Here is a 21,922-nt window from a genome sequence, read left to right as displayed (position 1 = left end):
CCATACAAAAAAATTGAATTCCATCACTGGGCCAGAGGTGGCTGTTGCCAGGTTTGTGAAGGGCTATTGAGGTGCAGTAGGGCTGGGAGTGGTTGCTGTTGGGTGGGAGAGTCTGTGCAGGTAGACATTGAAGTACAAGCATGGAGGTGCTAGGGGTGGCTGCTGCTGGCTGTCTAAGGGTGCATGAGAATGTGTAGATGGCCACTGAGGTATGAGGTATGAGTGCAGCAGGTGCATGGGTAGCCACTGTGGGCAGAAGGTTACTACAGGTACCATAACCAGGCTCTTTGGAGGAAAAAGTCACCAGAGAGCAAGTGACTTAACCAAAGCAATTTGCAACCTTATCTGCTGGCTGTTCCATTAACTTTGCTTGTGAGAAGCAAATGGTGATTATGTGCACAGGACTCTGCAACCATCATAAATGCTGGGTGCCAAAGACCTTAGATTGACCAAAGGGATTCTGAGACAGCCAGAACTTTGAGGATCTTTGTTAAGTACCACTCATTTAACACTGTCATAACTTTGAATGGTTGCTGAAAGAGTGATCATTAACCAAGGACTACCTGTAGAGAAATGCTTTCCACAACCCTATGCTTTTTATGATAAACCCTGCTTCGAAGAGCTTAGAGCAAAATGCTTGCGGGTTAACTGTTCCTCTTAGTAATGAAATATTTTATTTCCCACATTACTGTCTTCCTAAATTCATTCTACTTTCCCCTACAAGCCACAAAATCCCCCTTGAAGACCCCGGTGCCTGAGTCAAAGATCAGTTTATCATCCTGGCTGGTGTACTGGTAGGAAGAATTGAGTTTGAAAACGTTAGACTCTCTTGAGGAGAGAAAGCACACCTGCACCAATAAGAGCTAGTCAGATCCCACCTCACAGAGGTGGCCTGATTATGCCAAAGGAGGGAGAAGTTTTTGATTGCGTCCTTTCTGCCTTTTCTCCACAGGTAGCAACAACAGCATATTTGCTCCTGTCCTTTTGCCACAGTCAAGTAAGTACTTTGGCTGTTCCTTAGAATTCCATTGTCTCTTTGTATATATATATGCAAAAGAACAGCAAGAGTCACTAATCCTAAAGTTGTATGATCTTTAGCCTTGTCTAAAGCTGACAAGGGGAATAACAAATGAGCCAATTGACATTTTGAGGGGGTGATTTTCAGATTCTTTTGGGGAGGTTGGGGCTTTAGGGGCAGTTTTGAGGGAAAATATGGGTGCCTTAAAGTTTGGTGAGACATCAGAAAATGCCAAACCTCCTAAAAAATTAGAGCAATTGCTTCCTTTTTTTGAGGGTTAATGTGCACAAAGATTTATTGGTAACATTTATATTTGGCCAGTTTGGTGTAGTGGTTAAGGTGCTGGCCTTGAAATGAGGAGACTGAGTTCTAGGCCTCCGTCCATGAAAGCCAGCTAGATGACTGTGAACCAGTCACTCACTCTCAGCCCAACCCCCCTCATAGGATTGTTGTGGGAAAAATAAAGCTAGGGCTATTAGGTATGTTCACTGTGTTAAGTTGACACGTGTGTGCATGTGTGTGTAATAATATGACCAGCCAACTCAGATAATATGACACTAGATGGTGTACAAAATCATTAAACAGAAATATAAAGCAACACTAAAACAAAACAATTAAATGGCTATCAGAACTAAAATGATCCTATCCTACCAGGACTTTGCTCATTCTGATCCAGTGCCTGTGGAAACACCCAGCTCTTAACTGCCTTTCTAAAGGCTTGCAGGCTTGTAGCCAAAAGCCAGTTAGGTACCCAAAACCTTTGCAGTTGTTTCCCTTGACCTCACTATTGTCAACCTCCAAAATACTAAAAAAAAAAAAGTCCAAAAATGTCAGCTCCATTCACCATAGAAAACTGCCCATAGATTTTCTCATTCTGTCCTAAAGACAGACGCTATTAAAATACAGGTAGAGAAAGCAAAACATAAACAAGGATATAGAAGAGAAGAAGAGAGGAGAGGAAAGGAGAGGAGAACAACAGTACAGAACAGAACAGAACAGAATTCTTTATTAGCCAAGTATGATTGGACACACAAGGAATTTGTCTTTGGTGCATATGCTCTCAGTGTACATAAAAAGAAAATATACGGATAGTCCTCAACTTACAACCATTTATTTAGTGATCATTCGAAGTTACAACAGCACTCAGAAAAGCAACTTACAACCATTCTTCATACTTAGTGTCGTATCATTCCCACAATCATGTCATCAAAATTTGGGCTCTTGACAGTTGAGCATCCTGGAGTCATGTGATCGCCATCTGCAACCCTCCCAGTTAGCTTCCACAAGCAAAGTCAATGATAGAAGCCAGATTCGCTTAATGACCACATCATTCACTTAACTGCAGTTATTTGCTTAACCATGGCAAAAACTATTGTAAAATTGGATATGATTCACTTAGCAACCGCCTTGTTTAGAACTGAAATTCTGGTCTCAGTTGTGGTTGTAACTCAAGGACTATCTGTATCGAAAATAGAAAAATATTTGCTAGGGTTTATACATTTAACAAATAAGGTTTCAAAAGATTCAGTATGCAATCACACACTCCTAATTCTCTGGTTTGTTCTTCAGAATCATTCTTTAGTTCATGTGGGAGTTTGCATAAATTAAGTGAAGAACCCCTGGTTCCTCCTCCTCTGCCTCCTCGCAAGAAATTTGATCAGGAGCTTTCCAACTCAAAGGTAATCTTATATTTAAAAGAAACTTATTTATGTGTACAATATTTGTAGATTATGAGCAAAGTAGAGATCTTGTAGCTGTATGTGATTTTATTTCTCACCACTCAGTCTCCCTATAGTTTCTTCTGTGTTTGTGCATCTGCAAGTGCCTCCTCTCAAAACAACACATACCCACTTGCTTGTTAATTAGCTCATGTGCCAATTTCATGTCTGCTGCATTAACCATCTCAAACATGGCTTGTTGATATTTCCAGCCATTTTGAAATACTATAAGACAACACCGGTGTATAAGGCGCCCCAAGATTTCAAAGAGTCTTCTGAGAGGGGCGGCATGCAAGTTGAATTGAATTAATAAATAAGTAAGAAAAAAAAGGTTTTTGCCCTCCCCGGCCTCCAGGAACACTCTGCAGGCCTCCCAAACCCTCCATGTGCCCCCATTTTTCACAAAAACCGGCCCTTTTTTGCGGAAAAATGGGGCACAGAGAGGGTTTGGGAGGCCTGCAGAGTGCTGCTGGGGGAGGGCAAAAACGCCCCCATTTTTGCAAAAAACGGGTCTGTTTTTTGCAAAAACTGTGTTTTTGCCCTCCCCAGCCCCCAGGAGCACTCTGCAGGCCTCCCAAACCCTCTGCACACCGTTTTTGTGAAAAATGTGCCCATTTTTCGCAAAATTGGGACAAGTGGGGCGGGGCTTCAGGAGGCCAAAAATTATTGTATTCAGTGTAATTGTTGTATTCGGTGCATTTCCACCCACTTTTAGGGGGGGGAAAGTGTGTCTTATACTCCGAAAAACACAGTACCTGTTTTTAGAGCTGAAATCCATACATTTTGGTGGATTACATTAAACCATTAACTTTAAATCAAACTATTTTACTCTCTGAGGAGTTAATATTTGAGTTCAAGAATGATGAAGAGGTATGGAATGTTATATCTTGAGAATATCAGTGTTTTAATCCTGGAAGGAAATTTGGAGACGCATGAGGTTTAATGCAGGTTCTTGCTCAAAATAATTTACATTGGGAACAGTTTGGATGATTCTGCTCATATGTGTTTCAGGGAGGTTCCAGGTCTGATGATGATCCTCCTGCTGTCCCCCCAAGACAGCCACCTCCTCCAAAGATACAGCCACGAGTCCCAGCTTACACTGGTTTGTTTGATCAGCCGCTGCAAAGCCCTCCACCACCTCCACCAAGAGACCCTCTGCCTGACACTCCTCCTCCAGTGCCCCTTCGCCCTCCAGAGCACTTTGTGAACTGCTCATTCAATCTTCAGCCACCCCCTGTGGGACACTTTCACAGAGAGCCCGACTGGCTCCGGGAAGTTAGCACATGCCCAAACTCCCCCAATACTCCTCCTGGCACCCCATCACCTCGAATATTGCGTCGCTGGTGCATGCTTAGCCCAAACCTTAATAGCCTTGCAGCACCTCCAGTCCCACCTCGCCAGAATTCCAGTCCTCAGCTACCAAAACTGCCACCAAAGACTTACAAGAGGGAACTTTCTCACCCTCCTTTGCACAGACACTCTTTGCTAGAAAATGCAGAAGCGCCTCAATGACCTTCATTATGGTAGTCATTGACACTGGAATAGCAGCTCCTAACTTTACGGTTTCTCCTTAATTTATTCCAATGACACCGTGTATTTGAGCCCTTTGTCAGGCAAACACATGCACCAGAGTGCTGCAGATCAAGACTCATCCTCAAGCATTGGAACAACAACAGCCTTCAGACTCACTCTAGCCTGTTTACTCACACCATCAATCTTCTCCTCAGGGGATCAGTAACACTGCCTTCTCCTCTTCCTCTTCAGTGCTGTGACAAAGAAAACCATATTTTGCACTGTAAATGACACACTACATTAATTTTAAACTGACATCAGTTCATTGTACTGAGCCAAAACAAAAGTGGTTACTCGTGGATTTTTTATTTCCAAACTGGAGCATGAGCAGCCTTTTCTCTCCATATGTGTGTATGTGTGTGTGTGTGTGTGTTTAAAGGTGCAATTAATTGGAGAACCTTCTCCAAACTGGTGTCTTTAAGCTGTATCAAGACTGTAATCTTAGCCAATATGGCCTTTTATAAAGCACCAGGTAAGATGCATTGAGAAGTGCTCATGAAGCGTTCTCACCCAAGCCGAGTTGCAGTGAATAGATTCATTTCAATGTGATTTACCTGGGAGAACTTTCAAGTGGATGTGCCCAATTGACGCCATAATTGATGGACTTCCCAACAAACATGAAGACCCATGTCATGTTTCTAATTTTGTTTTTATAAATCTATTCGAATACTTTCTTTTCAGGAAAAAAATTAAAATCAAGAGGTTTGTGCTAGACCATTATATTACTGCTGTTTTCAAATGTTAGGTGACATCATGTCTTAATTTTTGTAGTTTTGCTGCTGAAATTGGGAAACGATAAATGACTAAAACAAGAGTGTGCACTACAATTGGCCCAGTTAAGTGAGAAGCAGAAAAGGGTCTGCTTCACCCACCTGTTCAAGAAGAATTCAGCACGTATGTCCTATTCAGTTGTGCCTTCATTGTTTAAACAAGCGGAGGTGTCTTAAGCTAAAAAGTTGCCTGCTGTTTTGGCGAACAAAGCTATTGCGCCATATTATGTACAGTTGTTTATAAAGTATAATTTACAAAGTAATAACCTGTATACATTTCTGTGACTTGAGGCTTCTTCTGCAATCTGTTCTTTCTGTGCATTATATTATTGTAAGCATTTCTCTACATATTAGTGATGAAAACCATATTATAATTACCCTTCTTTCTTCAAATTAGAGCTTTACTATCATTATGGGGTCCCTTCTGAAAATGTAGTGTTTAAACCAGCAGATATTGAAGAATGCTATTTTGGACTCTTTGAAACTTAAATGAGACCTTCCTCTGGCCAGTTGAACTCTGTTCTTTTCCATTCAAGCTGGCATATTAAATGAGTCTGGTTTACGTATTTAAAAAGATCTGAAGAGAGTCTGGTAGCACCTTTTTCAATTAACTTTTTTTTAAAAAAGCATAAGCTTTCATGATGTGTAGAGTAACTAGACTTTGCCCACTTTAAGATGGGTGGACTTCAACTTCCAAAATTCCTAGTCAGCATGCTGGATCAACCAGTCCACACAACCATGGCTAAGTTGAGATAGACTGATATAGGATTTAAATAGGGATGATAGGAAAGGAGGGGATGACAGGTTGGTGATATAGATACAGGTTACCTGTGAGACAGATTAGCAGTATCTTATTGATTAACAATTGTTGTTTTAAAATCCCTTTGTATTTGTTGTTATCTTGAGCTTGCCTAAAATGTTTTGATGTATAGGTAATACAGATAGACTAATGACCACAATTGTGACTGGAACATACATTGTAAGTCATTGTGATCATAAGTCTAGTCAAACCTAATTTTATGACTATTTTTACAGTGGGCATTAAATAAATCATACAATTGTTAAGCAAATCCAGCTTCCCCTATGGGTGTTTTTTCCCAAAAATTGGCAAAAAAGAGCATAAAGTACAATCATGCGACTGCAGGATGCTACAAGAAGTCATAAATGTGAATCAATTACCAACCAAATTGCGATCATTTGGCTATAGGGATGTGGTAAGTGCAAGTGCAGGTCATAAATCCCTTTTTCTAAGGTCATTGTAACTTTTGAACAATTGTAAAAAAAAACTATCATAAGCCAAGGACTATGGTATGCACATTCAGCAATCTTTTGCTCAATAATGACTTTAAAATGGGTTGGTTGAAATAGGTGCTACCAGGATTCCTTGGGATTTTTTTTTATGACTAGGCTCTTTCACAATGTTCAAGTACTGTAGAATCCAAAAGCCTTCTCTTGACTGCTCTGTGGCTTTTTACTGTTCTTTGTATCAGAGTTCTTAACCAGACTAATAAATCACCTGGTCTTAATTTTTAAGAAAGCCTGTTCCAGTTATATTATTCTTGCAAAGATTATCATATTAAGAAAAACAGATGAAACTCCTTAGAACTGTCTTTAGGCAAGTTGGTGCCAAAGGCAGAAAATCCAGCATGGTACATTCCTCCTTTCCACTATTACAGAGATTAAACAAGTTGATTGTTTGCCCAATATCACCTGCTTGTGGTGATAACCAGGGGTGCTTAAATCCGGCTGTGGGGCTGTCCTGGAAATATCAAAGGACCAGCCTGCAGTGCCTCTGCCAGCCAAAATGGGCAACGTGCCCCCTGCCCCCCATTTTCAGCCTCCTGCAGCACTCTGCCGGCTAAAAATGGACCACACGGAGGCCTCTGCGAAGCCCATTTTTGGCCGGCAGAGTGCTGCTGGAGGCTGGGGAGGCCGAAAACGGGCCTCGCGTGCTCTCCCATGTGCCTCATTTTTGGCTGGCAGAGTGCTGCTGAAGGCCATTCAGGCCCAAAACGGGGCAGAAGTGGCCGCACGCAGTGCCCCGTGCCCTGTTTTGGCCATCGAGGTGCTGCAGGAGGCGTCCGTCCCATCTCCCCCCCCACCAGCCCCTATAGAACTACAATGCTGATCCAGCCCTCGAAGAAATCCAGTTTGACACCCCTGTGGTAAACTCTCACCCTATGTGATATTTAAGCCAAAAATTCCAAGAGCTGGTAATGGTTCAGAAAACAGTTAAAACATTCATAAAAATGCAAGGGAAGGGAGTTACAAGAAACTCTTACATTACTTTTTTGGGGAAAATAATTCTTAATAGAGCTGTGTAAAATAGAACGTGCTCAAAGTAAACCAGGACTTTTCAGATTAGAAACAGCCACTTGGAACATTTCCAGAGCATTCTGGAAAGTTGGAATATCTACTTCTATTTCAAAATGGGAAGTTTCAAGCTCAGATGTGGGGTCAGTTCAAAACAGTCTGCACATGATTGGTTATAAATTTGTGTAAATACAGAGACTAATGCTAGAGAAAAACCAAAGAAACTCTTAAGTTTTGGAAATCAAAAGATTTCACTAAAAACGTTATCTGTACTCTTGCTATGGATGCCTATGGAGATTCTCAATCATCTAAGTCATGGTTGTCACAAAGGTGCTTTTCAAAAGGCAACTGGACTTTGTTTTTTTTCTTGAAAACATTTTGCTTCTCACCCAAGAACTAAAGAAGCTTTTTGGATAAGTGAAACATTTTCAAGGAAAAAAACACGGAACGCCAGTTGCCTTTTGAAAAGTACCTTTGGGACATGTCTATGGAGATTCTCGGTCATCTAGGTCAGGAGTGTCAAACTTGCCTCGTCACCTGATGTCACAACTATTTTACTCTTTGCTAAACCGGGTGTGGGTGTGGTTAGTGTGTGACACATGCGGCCCGTGGGCCATGAATTTGACAGCCCTGATCTAAGTCATGGTTGTCCCAAAGGTGCTTTTTCAGGAAAGGACCTTTGGGTCATCTTGCTATGGATACTTTTTACTAGGTATTGCATAAAATACACACCGGTTTCCCTAACAACAAAGAAAACTCCTTACCAGTTGTTATTTATGCTCTATTATTGGTGCATGTAGCCATTAGTAGTTTGCAAGTCTTATTTTAATATTTATTATGCCCTTAGAGCCAGAAAACATCAAATATGCATAGCTTGCAAGTTAAAACTAATATTATGGCAACAAATAGGAGGGGAAAAAATGTATTTGATACTAAAGAAAATTATACCATATTATGGCATGTTTTGTTCTGAGTTAAGATGTCATGTGCACCTAACGATTTTGTTATACAATTAACAATTCTGACTCATATTACATGTGAATCCATTCAACAGTGGCTTATTCAAGAAACTTGTTAAACAATACATGGTTTGTTGTAACATCCAACATATTTGAAGACAGGTCATGTGAAATGAGTCCCATTTGCACATAAGAGGTTGATGCTCTATTCATATGAATAATTAATAAAAGGTTTTTGTATGTTCACAGTTTCAAATATTAAAACCAAGTCTTGATAACTCATGGAAACTCAGTTTCTTGCATCAGAAAGGTAAAGATTGCTTCTGATAATTTGATAATACCCAATTTTTAAACTCAATAGAACCTACATCAGAACTTTCCACAGTGCTTTAGAGTTTCATGGAAGTTTGCCCCAACGAGGCCGGGAATGAATGCTTTCTAAGATACATAAAAGGTGATTTGGAATATTTGTGGTACCGGTTCTCAAGACAATAAGGTTGCACTCAACATGTTTTATGAAGTCAGGTAAAGATCCAACAGGTGCATTTGCATAATATACTAATCTGGGTTTGTGATAACCTTGTCCAATTTTTTTTTGGCTTGGCGTAACCTGCTTGGATAGCACAAGATTGAATGTATTGTGTAAACTCAAGAAATGTAATTATTCAATAACCAGGTAAAGCCTACAGTGTTATATTTATGCAGCCAGGATGGGTCTCATTGCTGTGTGAAAGTAACAAAATAGCTTTTCCTACTATGAGGAACAGAATACTTTCTACACAGGTAATTTCATTCTGATATACATGGTTTCATCTATGATCACCTTTTTCTTAAAAAGAGGCAGCAAATATAAACATACTGAATTAGATATTCAGAATAAAGGGACTGTATGTGTGTTTGGTATGGGCTATGGGCAGCTTTGCATAATCTTGGTGTCCCATCCCACCTGATCAGACTCCAACAGCACTGTACACTGATCAGGATGCAATAGTGAGAACGCTTTATGGTGATACAGATTGGTTCAGAATCAGTAAGGGAGTTAGGGATGTATTTTATCACCTTTTCGTTAAATCTGTACGTTGAAGTGATTATGCGGAAATTAGATCTGGAACTGCCTGATGTTGGAATGAAGATTGGGGAAGAACCATAAATAATTTGAGGTACACAAGTGATACAATACTATTGGCTGAAAATAAGGAAGACCTGGAAAAAAGGGTCTGGAAAATCAAGAAAGTGAAAAAGTAGGACTGAGTCTTAACATCAGAAGAACAAAAATAACGATAACAGCTGCAGATGGACATGAGATGTTTAAAATCAACAAGAAGGAAATTGAAATAGCTTGAGAATTTATCTTCCTTGGATCCAAAATTGTTCATGATGGCAGTTCTACTCCTGAAAACAAATGCAGAATAATCTTAGGCTACACTGCAAGGATTAACAAGAAGATTTGGAAAAGCAGATATCTTGATATAAATGCAAATGGCAGGCTAGTTAGAGAAATAGTCTTCCCTATAACAATGTATGAGTGTGAGAGTTAGACACTAAGAATGGCTTATTGAAGTGTTGGAAGAAATATTCTACAGAAGAATTCATGCCTTTGAACTGTAGTGTTGGCATAAATTATTAGGTATACCACAGACAGCCAGAGTAACAGTGAGGTGTTAAATTGTATAAAATCAGAGACAACACAAAGCTAAAATCATAACACTATGTTTGATTTACTTTGGCCATGCCATGCATGCAAATTCATTGGAGAAGGCAATGATGCTAGGAATGGCTAGTGGAACAAGAAGGGCAAGCAGCCAAACATGCTGGCTTGATAACATCAAATCTGACACAGTTGACCATCCAACAACTGAAAGGAGCAGTGCTTGACAGGGTAGCATGGAAAGCATTTGCCTATGAAGTCGGCAAGAGTCGGACACGCCTATATATTTAAACCAACCAACCAATGAATATATGTATTCGTTCAATTTCAATAACTGCCTATCCTCCAGGCAGCCAACGATCAAATCAGCTGAGACTAAGTACAATATTACAGGGCTAGTCATTCTTTCTCAGCCCAAACTACTTCATGCGATTGTTGTTGTGGGGGAAATAGAAGAGAAAATGGATAGAAACGGGACATCAGCCGAGAAAAAAATAATGCATGTCAATGCAACCAAGAAATACAAAACCAGATTTTCAAGGCCTGGCAAAAGGGCGGCAGGATTGGGGCCATCCTAATCTCCCAAGGGAGAAGGTTCCCCGAGGGCCGAGACCTCGTGCACACAGATAGATTCACAGTTACATATAAAGCAGCTATGTCGCTTTTTCCCTAACTGCCCTCATTCATGGCTGCCCCGTCACTTCTGCCGCCGCCGCTGCTATTCTCACGTTGTCCGCCTATTCTTATCCGGAGAGACCCGCCCTTCGCGTACGAATGCACGGAGTCAGGGACTGGAAGAAAGTCTCTCCGCTGATCCTTCGGAGCGCCGCCGGGCAGCTGCGAGCAGAAAAGAGCGGCTGCCCGGTCCCCCTTCCTAGCTGCCAGTCAGAGGGCGCCGCCGGAAAACAAGGCCGGCCTTGCCCGCCCTTCCTTCATGTCGCCGCCGCCGCAACCGCCGGTCGTCTTCGAGCGGGAGCTGCCCCGGCGGGACGGCTCCGGGATCCTCCGGCTGACGCAGCGTTCGGCCGGCGGGACGGGCTCGGTGGTGTGGGACGCCGCGCTGGTGCTGGCCCGCTTCCTGGAGAAGAGCGCGGCGCAAACAGGGCAAGGCACGGAGCAGAGCGGCGGAAGCCCGGTGGGCCTTCTCCGCCACAAGGCCGCGCTCGAATTGGGAGCCGGCACCGGCCTCGTCGGCCTCGTGGCCGCCAGCCTCGGGTACGGGAGCGAAGGCAGGCGGTGGGTGGGGGATCCTGGGCTGCCGGCCCTTCCCTGGGCATCGCTGCCCCGTTTTGGCCTCCTCCCCTGTATGTTCTCTCGGCCCTGGCAGAGAAAAGGGCAACCCCCCACCAGGGGTGAACCTTTATCTGTGTCGCTTCTGTGTGGAAATCAGCTCTGCCAGCCACCCGGGGCTTCTGATGGAAGCAGAAAGGAGACGATGCCCGCCCCAAGAGCCCTGCTACCATCTCAACACCTTCCTGATCAGAGATTACCAAGAACGTTTTTCTTTAGCCCTTTTGGGGATGTACTTACTTACTTACTTACTTACTTACTTACTTACTTACTTACTTACTTACTGGTACTTACTTACTGTTCATGTTTCTGAACCACCCATCTCCCTCAAAGAGGAACTTTTTACACAAGTCGGGGACTACTTACACAAAGTGCAAAAAGCCTTCCCCCCCCCCCCACCATGGCTATTGAATAAATCCAATTTGGGCAGGCTTACACTAAGCCAGAAATAATTGCTTACAAATTGTAATGGCTGTATTCATTCAAAAAGTTAAGCAATAAACAAGTCACACTACACCTTACTTAGCATGTCAAGTGAAATAGTTAATTATAGGCACAGCACTGATGATGCAAAATTCCCTCTATGCCTGCTCCATTGGAGGAAGAGAGAGAGAGAGAGAGATTATTTTCTTTCTAGGGCTATTATAAAGGGGTTATTGCAGTTATTTGAAAGTAAGTTAGGGCATATTTCACGTGTAATATTTTCCAGCTTAACTTGTATCTAATTTATTTGCCAGGAGATCTGACTCTGTGTTGCCTTAATACATTTCGTTCTGTACGTGATTTGCTTTGGCAGGAATTTCCTGTACATGATTTGCTTTGGCAATTCAAACTTCTTTAAAAATTGACATTGTGGAAGGGAGCCATGCTTGTCTACTGTAGTAAATCATCACTATGGATTCTGATAGCACCTTTTCCAACTAACATCTTATTAAAAGGAAGATCATTTTATCAGATGCGCACAAAACTAAACCCCATATTAGTCTTAGCCCAGTGTTTCTTAACTTTGGCAGCTTGAAGATGTGTGGATTTCAACTCCCAGAATTCCCCAGTAAGTGTAGACAAATTTGAGAAACCCTGGTCCAGCCACTCTGTGCATCAGATGAAGTGAGCTGTAGCTCACAAAATTTTATGCCATTCAATAAATCTGTTTAATCATAAAAGATGCTGCCACCCTTCAAAGAAATTGAGTGGTGGGTTTTATGCTTTCATGCTGTTTTCTGCCTTGTATTGCTTGAAGTGGAGGACCAGGAATACTAACATATTTTCCTTCCACCTTTTTTGTAGAGCAAACGTTACTGTTACTGATCTGGAGGAAGTTCAGGATTTATTAAAAGTGAACATTGAGAATAATCAACATCTAGTGTCAGGTTCTATTCAAGCCAAGGTACTGAAATGGTTTGTATTAATTTTTTATTTTATTTACTTTAAGAAATTGAAAACCAATTTTGGTTAATCAGACAGAAGCTAACAGAGGCTAATTTATTTTATATATTTAATCATATTTTTAAACCATCTCCCTCACAGACGGAAGATGACAAGATTAACTAGACGGATGAAATATTTTTAGCCTACCTCAGTCTGTAATACAAAGGATCTTGATAAATTGTTGGAGTGAATTATATATATTTAAAGTTACACTATAAAGTTTGATAAGACTTTGGAAAAATTTAAATAAATGATACATCGGATGTGCATCCAACTATACTGCTTTAAGAAACTTGGCTAAAATTCAGGCCCTACATAAAATAATTAATGAATCAAATGTTATTTCTATATTTTTTTATTAGATTGATTAGATTTATATGGCCATCTGCTCATATAAAGCAATTCTGGGTAACTAAAACAATAAAAATACTGGAGTTCGGTGGCCAATAAGTTTAAATTATTAATAATGACAAGAACAACATTACTAAAATAACTAAATTCTATAGATAAGACACATCAGGAAACAAAGAGAAAAATGACCACTGAAGATAAACCAATCAATAACAAATACTCCCAATATTGTTTGTGTTACGTCAATGAACCTTCATGGCTTTAGGCTAGATTACTTATTGTGTTTTGTTAGATTTGGTAAGAAGGCCTATTTCAGGTGCTATCGCCAAGAGATACCATCCAGCAGGACCCAGGAAGAGAGCCTCTTCTGCCATGGCATCCATCTTCTGCAATATCATCCCCTCAGAGTAATTATGCCCTGAACTTGCTGGTCTTTTGCAAGACATTACAAACTTGTTTTTGCCCTCAAGCCTGGAGTCATGATAGTGTGGATGATCCTGTTTCTGGGTCATGATTCTATTAAATATGGGATGGCATGAGTGGTCTCAGCTGTTATCTTTTTTTAATATTGTTTTTAATTGTGGTTTTTTTAAATTCTGTTTTTAACTGTTAGTCCCCCCTCCCCCGAGATTCATGTGAGATAGACGGCCATATAAACTATGGTAGTAAAATAAGTAATCCATAAATCTTTACTCCTTTTATTCACATGTTTAGGGGGGAGGATGTGACAGATTTTCTTCCTGCGCCTGATTTCATATTGATGGCAGATTGCATCTACTACGAAGAGGTAACTGCATTCCATTAATTAATATTAGTGGGCTAAGAATAGAGTTGAGGGCAGGCAAAGAATCTCTAGCTTTGTAATTGGGATTAAACTTGTGACATCCTTTGAACTGATTTTGATGCTGTGAGATCATTGTAGAAATGCCACAGTAAAATGATAATCAGTGGGCTATTTTTTTCTTTGTACAGTAGGGTATACAAAGCCTATGAACACTTTTGAGACTTTGACCAGCGAACTGAACATTTGAGTCTTACGTTTTGCCACAAGATTTCTGAATGACCTTGAGGAGCCCACCCTACCCAAATTCTTTAAAATTACATTTATTATGGTTAAAAAAAATACCTGTCCTTCTGTTAAAGGGCTAAGGTACCTGCACCCATCTTGTCCTCACATCATTTCTGTAAAATACCCACAGGCAGTGATAGTGAGTAGTCCAAGGTTATCCAGCGAACTTCATAACTAAATAGGATTTTGAGTCCAGATTTTCCAGTTCTGGTCAGATGCTATACATTTAGGGAAGACAGCCAGGGGTCCCAATTACGTTTTAGACTACAATTCCCATAAACCTCACTCAGCATGACAATTTATTCATGATTATGAACGTTGGAACCTAGGCAATTCTCTCCTTCTGAAACTCCTGCGTCATCTTATCTCAGTCTAATAGAATCACATAATGTTCAAATATTTTTGATTGTTATTTTCATTTTATTTATGCTTTCTTGGGTACTGCTGGTAAAGTAACTTGTGGCTCATTCAGCCAACTGTATCCATTTGTGGTAGCTCACATTATTGCTTAGAACGTATTTTTTCCTGAGAAACCCTTGGAGAGGTTTCCTTCTCAGGATTGTTCAAACTCTTTAGGAATATTCAACAGCTGCCACCTATTTCATTCTGTGAATAAGATAGAGTGATGACTGTTTAACCAGCCCCAATAGTAAAAAAAAATGGTGAATGTGCCCTGTTTCCTGAATTCCTGCATTGCATCTTTTAGTCATTAGTGTAAACTAACATACAGTTAGTTTAATACAGTTAATACAGTTTCATTTTGTATTAACTGACTGAAGTTTCTTAGAATTTTTAGGAGCTATTTCCATATAGTTATAAAAATAATAGCCTTTCAGTGCCTCATGATTGTCATCCTAAGTCTATATTTTGATCTTTCTCTGAACTGATTCTACTTGCACTTACTACTGCTATCTGCCTGGAAATTATCCCAAATAACTTAAAGTTTGAGAGGCCATCAAAAGAAATAATGATATTTGCTAATACAGTGATCCAGTTGCTTCTATTCGACTTTTTGAACTACAAGTTGGACTGAGCCATATATAAACAGTGGGTGAAGGCTAAATGTCAAATATTTAACTTTCACGGTTAGTCACTGGAACCATTGGTTAAGACCCTGAGGGACTTGGCTGGCTTGGATACTTTCATCCTTTGCTGTTACGAAGAAAGGACTGTGGGACAAAACCCAGAAGTAGAGAAAAAGTACTTTGAGGTGAGTCACGTTAAAGTGTTTCTCGATCTGGAGGAATCAAATTTCTGTGGGGAGGGGGGTTTGCAAGAGTAGAAGGGCAGGTTTTCAAAACCGGGATTCTAAAATACTGAGTAATGACTTCATGCTTTATATTATTTCCGAAAACAGTCATAAGAAGCACAAATAGTATTTTGAGAATACTGTGGTTTTTAAGAACTTATTCTGGTATAATTTTAAATCACAGCTTCTTCAAAGGGACTTTGAGTTGCAGAAGGTTCCCTTGGGTGAACATGATGAAGAATATCGGAGTGAAGACATTCATATCTTTATCATGCAAAAGAAAAAAACGGTAAGTATTAGCCTCATTGGTTCTGCAAATGAGTTAAACGTGTTCAGGATATCAATCAGAATAGAGTTGGAAGGGACTTTGGAGATCTAGTCCAACCCCCTCCTCAAGAAGCAGATCCTATAACCAACCCACCTTCCTTCCTTACAAGCCTATTGAATAAAAATGATATGAGACTCTGATTTAGTTTCATAGTTATCCACTTCAAGTCAAATCCATCTTTATTCCAGTTACATACAGCATACATTTGGAATCTCTTATCTCTTATCTTTTTTGACCTCCATTTCTTTACATATTCAATTTATATGTCACCTGACTTCAAGTGATTCTGAGCGGTTTAGAAAAAAAGAAAACACCACAAAACAAAAAAGAATAAAGATGCACCGATAAAATAAAATCAGATGAGAAACAAAAAAAGAAAAGGGGGTGTTTGTTTCCAAACATGCTCATCAAAGGCCAAGGTGAAAAGCCGAGTTTTCAGGGTTTTTCAAAACACAAGTGTAGAGGGAGCCATTTGAATCTATGGGGGAAACCTTATTCCAGAGGGCAGGCATTGCCTCATAGACGACTCACTATGGATAAAATGTTGTCCCAGTGCAGATATAATCCTGACTAGATGTGATAGCATCAAGCAAATTAACACATGGCTGAGGGAAGAAAGTGTGTAGCATGTAATTATGGAAGGAAATTGCCTTTGGTTGTTAGATTTAGCCAAATTGTTTGTTACATTTTTCAGAATATTTCATCGTGAAATCCTTGATGCTGTTTTCTGACCTCTAATTTATAGAAGAACTCTGAAGAAAATTGGAAATTAAAGAATTTTTAATAAATTTTCTGCAGAACATCTCTGCAGCCAGAGGGGAATCAGCATATCGTTTTATACTAAAGTGATTTCAGAAAAAAATCAATTCTCTTGAAAAAGAACTACAAGCTGAAGGAGAAAGAAAAAAGAAAGAAAAAGAAAGAAAGACGTTAACCTGAGAATGTCAGATGAATGGTTTTGTATGAATATATGCATAATATGCAATCCCTCTTGGGCAAAACCTGTTTTAATATTAACATTTTATTAGAAAATTTATATATTAAAATTCTTTTTCCTATTTAAATGGGCAGAATGGTGCATCATAGGATAACAATTTTTGAACCAAAGTATTACGAATGGGCTTACCATCCTGCGGGGAAAGGAAGAAAGTGAAGAGGGAGGGAGGGAGGGAGGGAGGAAGGAACAGAGCGGGAAAAAACTCTCAGCACGTTTCTTGGCCCAGGCTGCTCCCTGCATCTTCCCCAAAACCATGTGTCACTTGTGGACCCCCACACATCCTCCCTGGCATCTGCCACCCTCCCTGTGTGCCTTTCCTAGCTCACACAGCACCTCTATCTCCATTCACCTTTTCTGACCTGCACCACACCATCATGCAGCATCCACCCTGAGTCTCCGGAGAGGGTCGGCATATAAATTTAATAAATAAATAAACTCTCTTGGGCACTCCACACACCCTTCTTGACCCATACTGCCTCCCTGCACCACTCCCGACCTGCCTGGCTTATCTCATGCACTCCCAAGCAGTCCCATGCACCATCTCCGAACACACACACCTCCAATTCTTCTTGAATCACATCAACTCCCTGTGCACCCTCCCCAACTTGCATGGCATCTCTTCCACACATCCAGAGATGCTTCCCCAACCACATAGCACCTCTCATGACTCCCCACTTACCTGTCTACTAGCCTTGGACTTGTAACTTCCCATTGACTTTTTCCATGCAAGCTTCCCACAAGTAAAGTAAATAGGGAAGCTGGCAGAAATTCTAAGGAAGTGGGAAGCCAGGAAGAAAATGACAGAATGACAAGGAGGAAGGGAGGAGTATTTCTGATGCTCTTTACCAGTTTCCCCTCATGTAAATTCAATGGGGAAGACAGCGGGAAGTCAGAAGTTGTTCCTGCTCCCATAGCCCTCCCGCGGTCATTCTGTTTTTCTGTTTAGTAAAGAAATGTCTCTTTAGTAAAGAATGACCCAGCAGTGACGGGTTGTCTAATTTAATGATTTATTAAACTATTGTTCTTATCCTAATGCATCTTTACATGTTCACTGAACTTACGGCATAGTTTCAGACTTTTGCCTTTATTTCTTTTTTAATCTATTCAAAATAATATATTGAAAATATGATAGTCACATATAGAGACAAAAGTTAAAAGGCAAAGTCTGCTGTGCCATTGGGTAACAGAGTTGCTGTTTTTGTGCAAAGAGGCATGTAGTCTTCAAATTAATTCTAAGACTGCCCAGGGCAATCCCACATGATTTTATTCTATCATTTGTTTGTTTGTTTGTTTATCACATTTATATACTCATCTTGTGCTGGTGTGGCCAATCACAATACCATCATACAGTAGCAAAATATTTTATTCTGGAACTCAAGGCAGTGATGTACATAGTCTTCCTTTTATTCTTCCCCATGGCAAACAACCTGTGAGATAGGTAGGGGCTGAGAGAGCAACTAGCTCTGTTACCCAGAAAGCTTTTTTAGATTAGGATGGAATAGCACCTGGGTCTCCCCACACCTTCAATACCTCTTGCTGATGTTTCTTGCGTATGGCTCCCTGAAGACATCACAAGTTCAACATAATGACATACAGGATGAGCTAGTCCCGCCCAAGTAGGCTTCTCCAAAAAACCAGGATCCAATGAACCCATACAGGCTTCTATCCTGCAAGCCAATGTGCAGGTTCAGGGGAGAGCCAATGTCATCTGAGTGAAATCAATAGCTGTAGAGTGGTGACACTTAGCTGGCCTGCTTATATGCTGAGCTCCAATAATAATGCCTGAAGAGGGTTAATGAGCTCTTACAAAACACTCCTTTGCAACTTCTGTTGTTTTGGGCAAGTCCACAGCCAGCATTTCAGAAGACTTGTAGAGAAAGGGATAAACTGATAATGTTTGGATTGTCACCCAAGGATTGTTTGCACACCACACTACTAATCCATGAGAAACAAACAAAAAAGGTTGTGTAACATGCACCAAAAGAAACTTGCTGCTTATTGTAAGGCAGTGGGATGTGTACATAATATGAACTACACATCCATACTGTGAACGTTTTGGGTTTGGATTAATGGCTGTAGTTTGTAAAGATGGTTTATATGTTTCAGCCTGTTACGCAAACGCAATGTTCATAGTCAACAAATCTACCTACAAAAAAACTGATGAGGTGTTCATGGTGAACCAGTCACCTACCTGTTTAACCAGAGATTACGTAATCATATATATTTGATTTTCTTCCCTACTGGATTGAGAGTTAAACCTGTTGGATTTAATTCCAGTTCCAGGTCACACTGAGACCAGAAGATGAAAAAGTTAAAGCATAAAGTCAAGTTCAGCTCCAGAATACATTAATGTAGTGTTCTTGGCAACAATATGGAAATGATTTGCCACACAAGGTTCTTCCATTTCTCAACCACTCCTACCGCACAGGTATTCCTTGAAGGTCTTCATGCAAGACGTTGGCAGTACACAAACAAAAAAAAATAACCTGACTCTTTTCTGCTCCAAAGCTAAAGGCAGCCAGGTACTGCCTGCCACTGCTGAGAACCTGCAACGCAGAGCGTGAGAATTAACTTATTTTTGGGATAGCCAACTTCTCCAAAGCCAGAAGGAGGCAGTATAAGATAGGAGACTTACTCTAGCCTTCTCTCAGACTAGCACATAAATTTTCCAGAGAAATGTGTATATCCAGTGCTTTACAACGGTTTATAGTTCACATCTACCACAATAAATTACATGCTCAATAGCATTCTAGCAATTGTGTTGTAGCTGTCAACAGTTCACAATCACAAGACAGCGGGCAAAGAAGGAATAAGTATTAAAACTACTTGTGGTGCTTGTGGTGTAAGGATCTTTTTCAGAGCCATTGTCAGAGCTGTTTCTGTATTTTAGTTTTTTGTTTTTTTAGATAGTCTTCTATACATAAAACCTGAATCCACAAATTGCATTAAGCTATGGTTTGTTAAACGAGAGTGTCCTAGCTGGCATATCTAAAGACATAAAACACTTCAAAAAAGATAATAGTTGCCAAGTTCAACAAAGCCAATTTGGTTTAATGATTCAGACATCAGGCTAGAAACTGGGAAACTGATTTTAGTCCTGCTTTAGGTCCAAATGCAGCTGGATGACCTTGGACCATCACTCTCTCTCAGCCCTAGGAAGAAAGAGGCAAGGACAAGCTGCTTCTAAACTCTTATCAAGAAAACTGCAGAGACTAGTCCAGGCAGCCACCTGGACTCAACACTCACACAAAGGGGAGGGGGGGAGCCATGAATCATAGTTTATGAAACACAATAGTTGCCAAGTTCAAGACAGCTAGAAAATAAAAATAAAAAACATTGCGCAAACTTGTTACAGTTCTGCAGAAGTGATTACGACAACATAGGGACTGATGAAGATAGACCTATTAAAATTCATAAAGTAATATGACTAGAATCATACTAAACTATAATGTAGATAAGATATAGATCTGATCAGAGTAAATTAAAGGAGTGAAATATGAATTACATTTTATTTAGGTTTTGCCCTTTTCACCACTTTGTTATGTATGGACTTATTATTGCCTTTTATTTTGCATTTTGATATTGCCTCACAGCCAATCAAATAATAATCCCCCAGCGAGGCACTACCTTGATGTGGTTATGGGGCTACAAGGAAAATAATAACTACTTCAGAAGTTCAATCATAATGGACATGTCTCACCAGAGAAGTCAGATGAAGACTGTGTCTGCAATAAATAATATGATGGGATATAACTTACAGAAACTATATACTGGATCAGTCACCATCAAGTCAACAAGGACCGTGCAAAGCGTTGGAGTTCCTGGAAATTGGTGACAATTTGGCTAAACAGCTCAGGCCTATTGGCTAAGTAAACAGGGCCCGCAGCTGCAGAACTACTGGAAGAAAAGTTACCTACCTGTCCCAGAGTATACAAACACTGAAAACAAAGAAATAATAATCTGATATTCCAAATCAGGTCCAGTGAGAAGAGGCTATCTGCAAAGAATATGCCAGTTTTGAAAGGAAAATCCAAAATCAGGAATAATAGAAAAAATCTAGCAGATCAACCTCGATTTATAATATGAAATAAATTCACAGTATTTACAGAAGCAGAATTGAAAGAATTGCAAGGGTCTACCCAGGTCAAAGAAATCAAAGCCTTGCCAGAAGTCCTCATAATATTTTCACTTAGCACTTTGTGTTTTTCAACTTTTTCTCAAGCAATTAATTCAAAGGACACCATATTGAAGAACTCTGGTCTAAAATGTGTTGATTCTCACTTGGAATCCTTCCACTGTTAGAGAGCTGATCCAGGGAAACATATTCCCAGGAATTCAGGACTGATGTCACAAAAGACAAGAGAGCTTTTTCAAGCTTGACTGCTGTCCTGGTGGACACAAGGATTTTAAACCAGTTTGAGTATATTCTTGCAGCTCTTTGTTCCTGCTAAATTGAAAAATCAAAGAACATACGGTATGTGATGGGTTGACAATCCTGTTGGCAGATTTATATCTCCCATTACCCCTTCTTGTGCTATCTATAATTAGATTATTGTAGCACCTTAAATAATTATTCTCTTGTGAACTGGACAGTTTGTGTGACCTTTTTAATATAAAATGTGCTTGGTTTCAAGGAGCTACAAGAATTGTTACTGTTTTTCTTGCACAGAGTTAAACACAACCATCTGGAAATAAGTCAAGTCTGCTGGGTTTAAGACTGATTTTTAAAATGTCTGCCACACTTTGGTGTCAAAAGCCTCTCCATTCTTATACTCTTGGTGAGGCACAAGATAAATTTAGTTCTTAACAGAGGGCAATTTTTCAATATTGTGGGTAAATCATACAGGAAGTCCTTGACTTATAACCACAACTGAGCCCAAAATTTCCACTGCTAAGCAATGCAGTTGCTGAGTGAGTTTTGCTCCATTTTATGATCTTTTCTAACAGTTGCTAAGTGAATCATGTGGTGGTTAAATAAATCTGGATTTCCCCATTGACTTTGCTTGTCAGAAATCAGCTGAGAAGGTTACAAATGATTGCCACATGGCCCCAGGACAATGCAATAAACATACCATTTGTCTAGCACCTAAATTTTGATCATGTGAGCATGGGAATGTTGCAATGGTCATAAGCATGAAAAACGGTCATAAGTCTCTTTTTCACTGCCATTGTAATTTTGAACGGTCACTAAATAAATGGTTGTAAGTCGAGG

At 40.2% G+C, this 21,922-nt stretch overlaps 2 protein-coding genes across 8 annotated transcripts in view; both read left to right on the top strand.

Annotated features, from left to right (window-relative positions):
• Positions 1-6,615, top strand: part of SOS2 (SOS Ras/Rho guanine nucleotide exchange factor 2) — a 40,276-nt gene extending 33,661 nt beyond the window's left edge. For both annotated transcript variants that reach the window (XM_087881647.1, XM_034433342.3), the window contains exons 21-23: positions 953-997; positions 2,588-2,697; positions 3,748-6,615. In XM_087881647.1, coding sequence (XP_087737773.1) covers positions 953-997; positions 2,588-2,697; positions 3,748-4,248 — 656 coding nt within the window. In that variant the 3' untranslated portion in view covers positions 4,249-6,615. The remainder of the gene's footprint in view (positions 1-952; positions 998-2,587; positions 2,698-3,747) is intronic.
• Positions 6,616-7,344: 729 nt separating this feature from the next.
• Positions 7,345-21,920, top strand: VCPKMT (valosin containing protein lysine methyltransferase). 6 transcript variants are annotated; one of them, XM_087881706.1, is made up of 6 exons: positions 7,345-11,213; positions 12,576-12,686; positions 13,782-13,854; positions 15,227-15,346; positions 15,570-15,674; positions 20,304-21,920. In XM_087881706.1, exons 1-6 carry the CDS (start codon positions 10,933-10,935, stop codon positions 20,313-20,315), a joined length of 702 nt encoding a protein of 233 aa, XP_087737832.1. In that variant the 5' UTR covers positions 7,345-10,932; the 3' UTR covers positions 20,316-21,920. The 6 variants fall into 6 exon arrangements, with proteins under 6 accessions (XP_087737832.1, XP_034289229.2, XP_034289230.2 ...); XM_034433338.3 differs by lacking the exon at positions 20,304-21,920 and adding an exon at positions 18,988-19,149; XM_034433339.3 differs by lacking the exon at positions 20,304-21,920 and adding an exon at positions 16,408-16,777.
• Positions 21,921-21,922: the final 2 nt, after the last annotated feature.

This window comes from Pantherophis guttatus, chromosome 1 (genome assembly GCF_059756535.1).
Source record: "Pantherophis guttatus breed Tessera chromosome 1, ASM5975653v1, whole genome shotgun sequence".
NCBI lineage: Eukaryota > Metazoa > Chordata > Lepidosauria > Squamata > Colubridae > Pantherophis > Pantherophis guttatus.
This window is presented reverse-complemented; position numbering and strand designations above follow the sequence as displayed.

Bases quoted from the DNA above. Each gene is read 5' to 3' on its own strand.
- VCPKMT (XM_034433338.3), top strand. From the start codon at position 10,933: ATGTCGCCGCCGCCGCAACCGCCGGTCGTCTTCGAGCGGGAGCTGCCC. The intron at 11,214-12,575 runs GTACGGGAGCGA...CCTTTTTTGTAG, and splicing joins CTCGTGGCCGCCAGCCTCGG to AGCAAACGTTACTGTTACTG. The intron at 15,675-18,987 runs GTAAGTATTAGC...ATTTAATTCCAG, and splicing joins TCATGCAAAAGAAAAAAACG to TTCCAGGTCACACTGAGACC.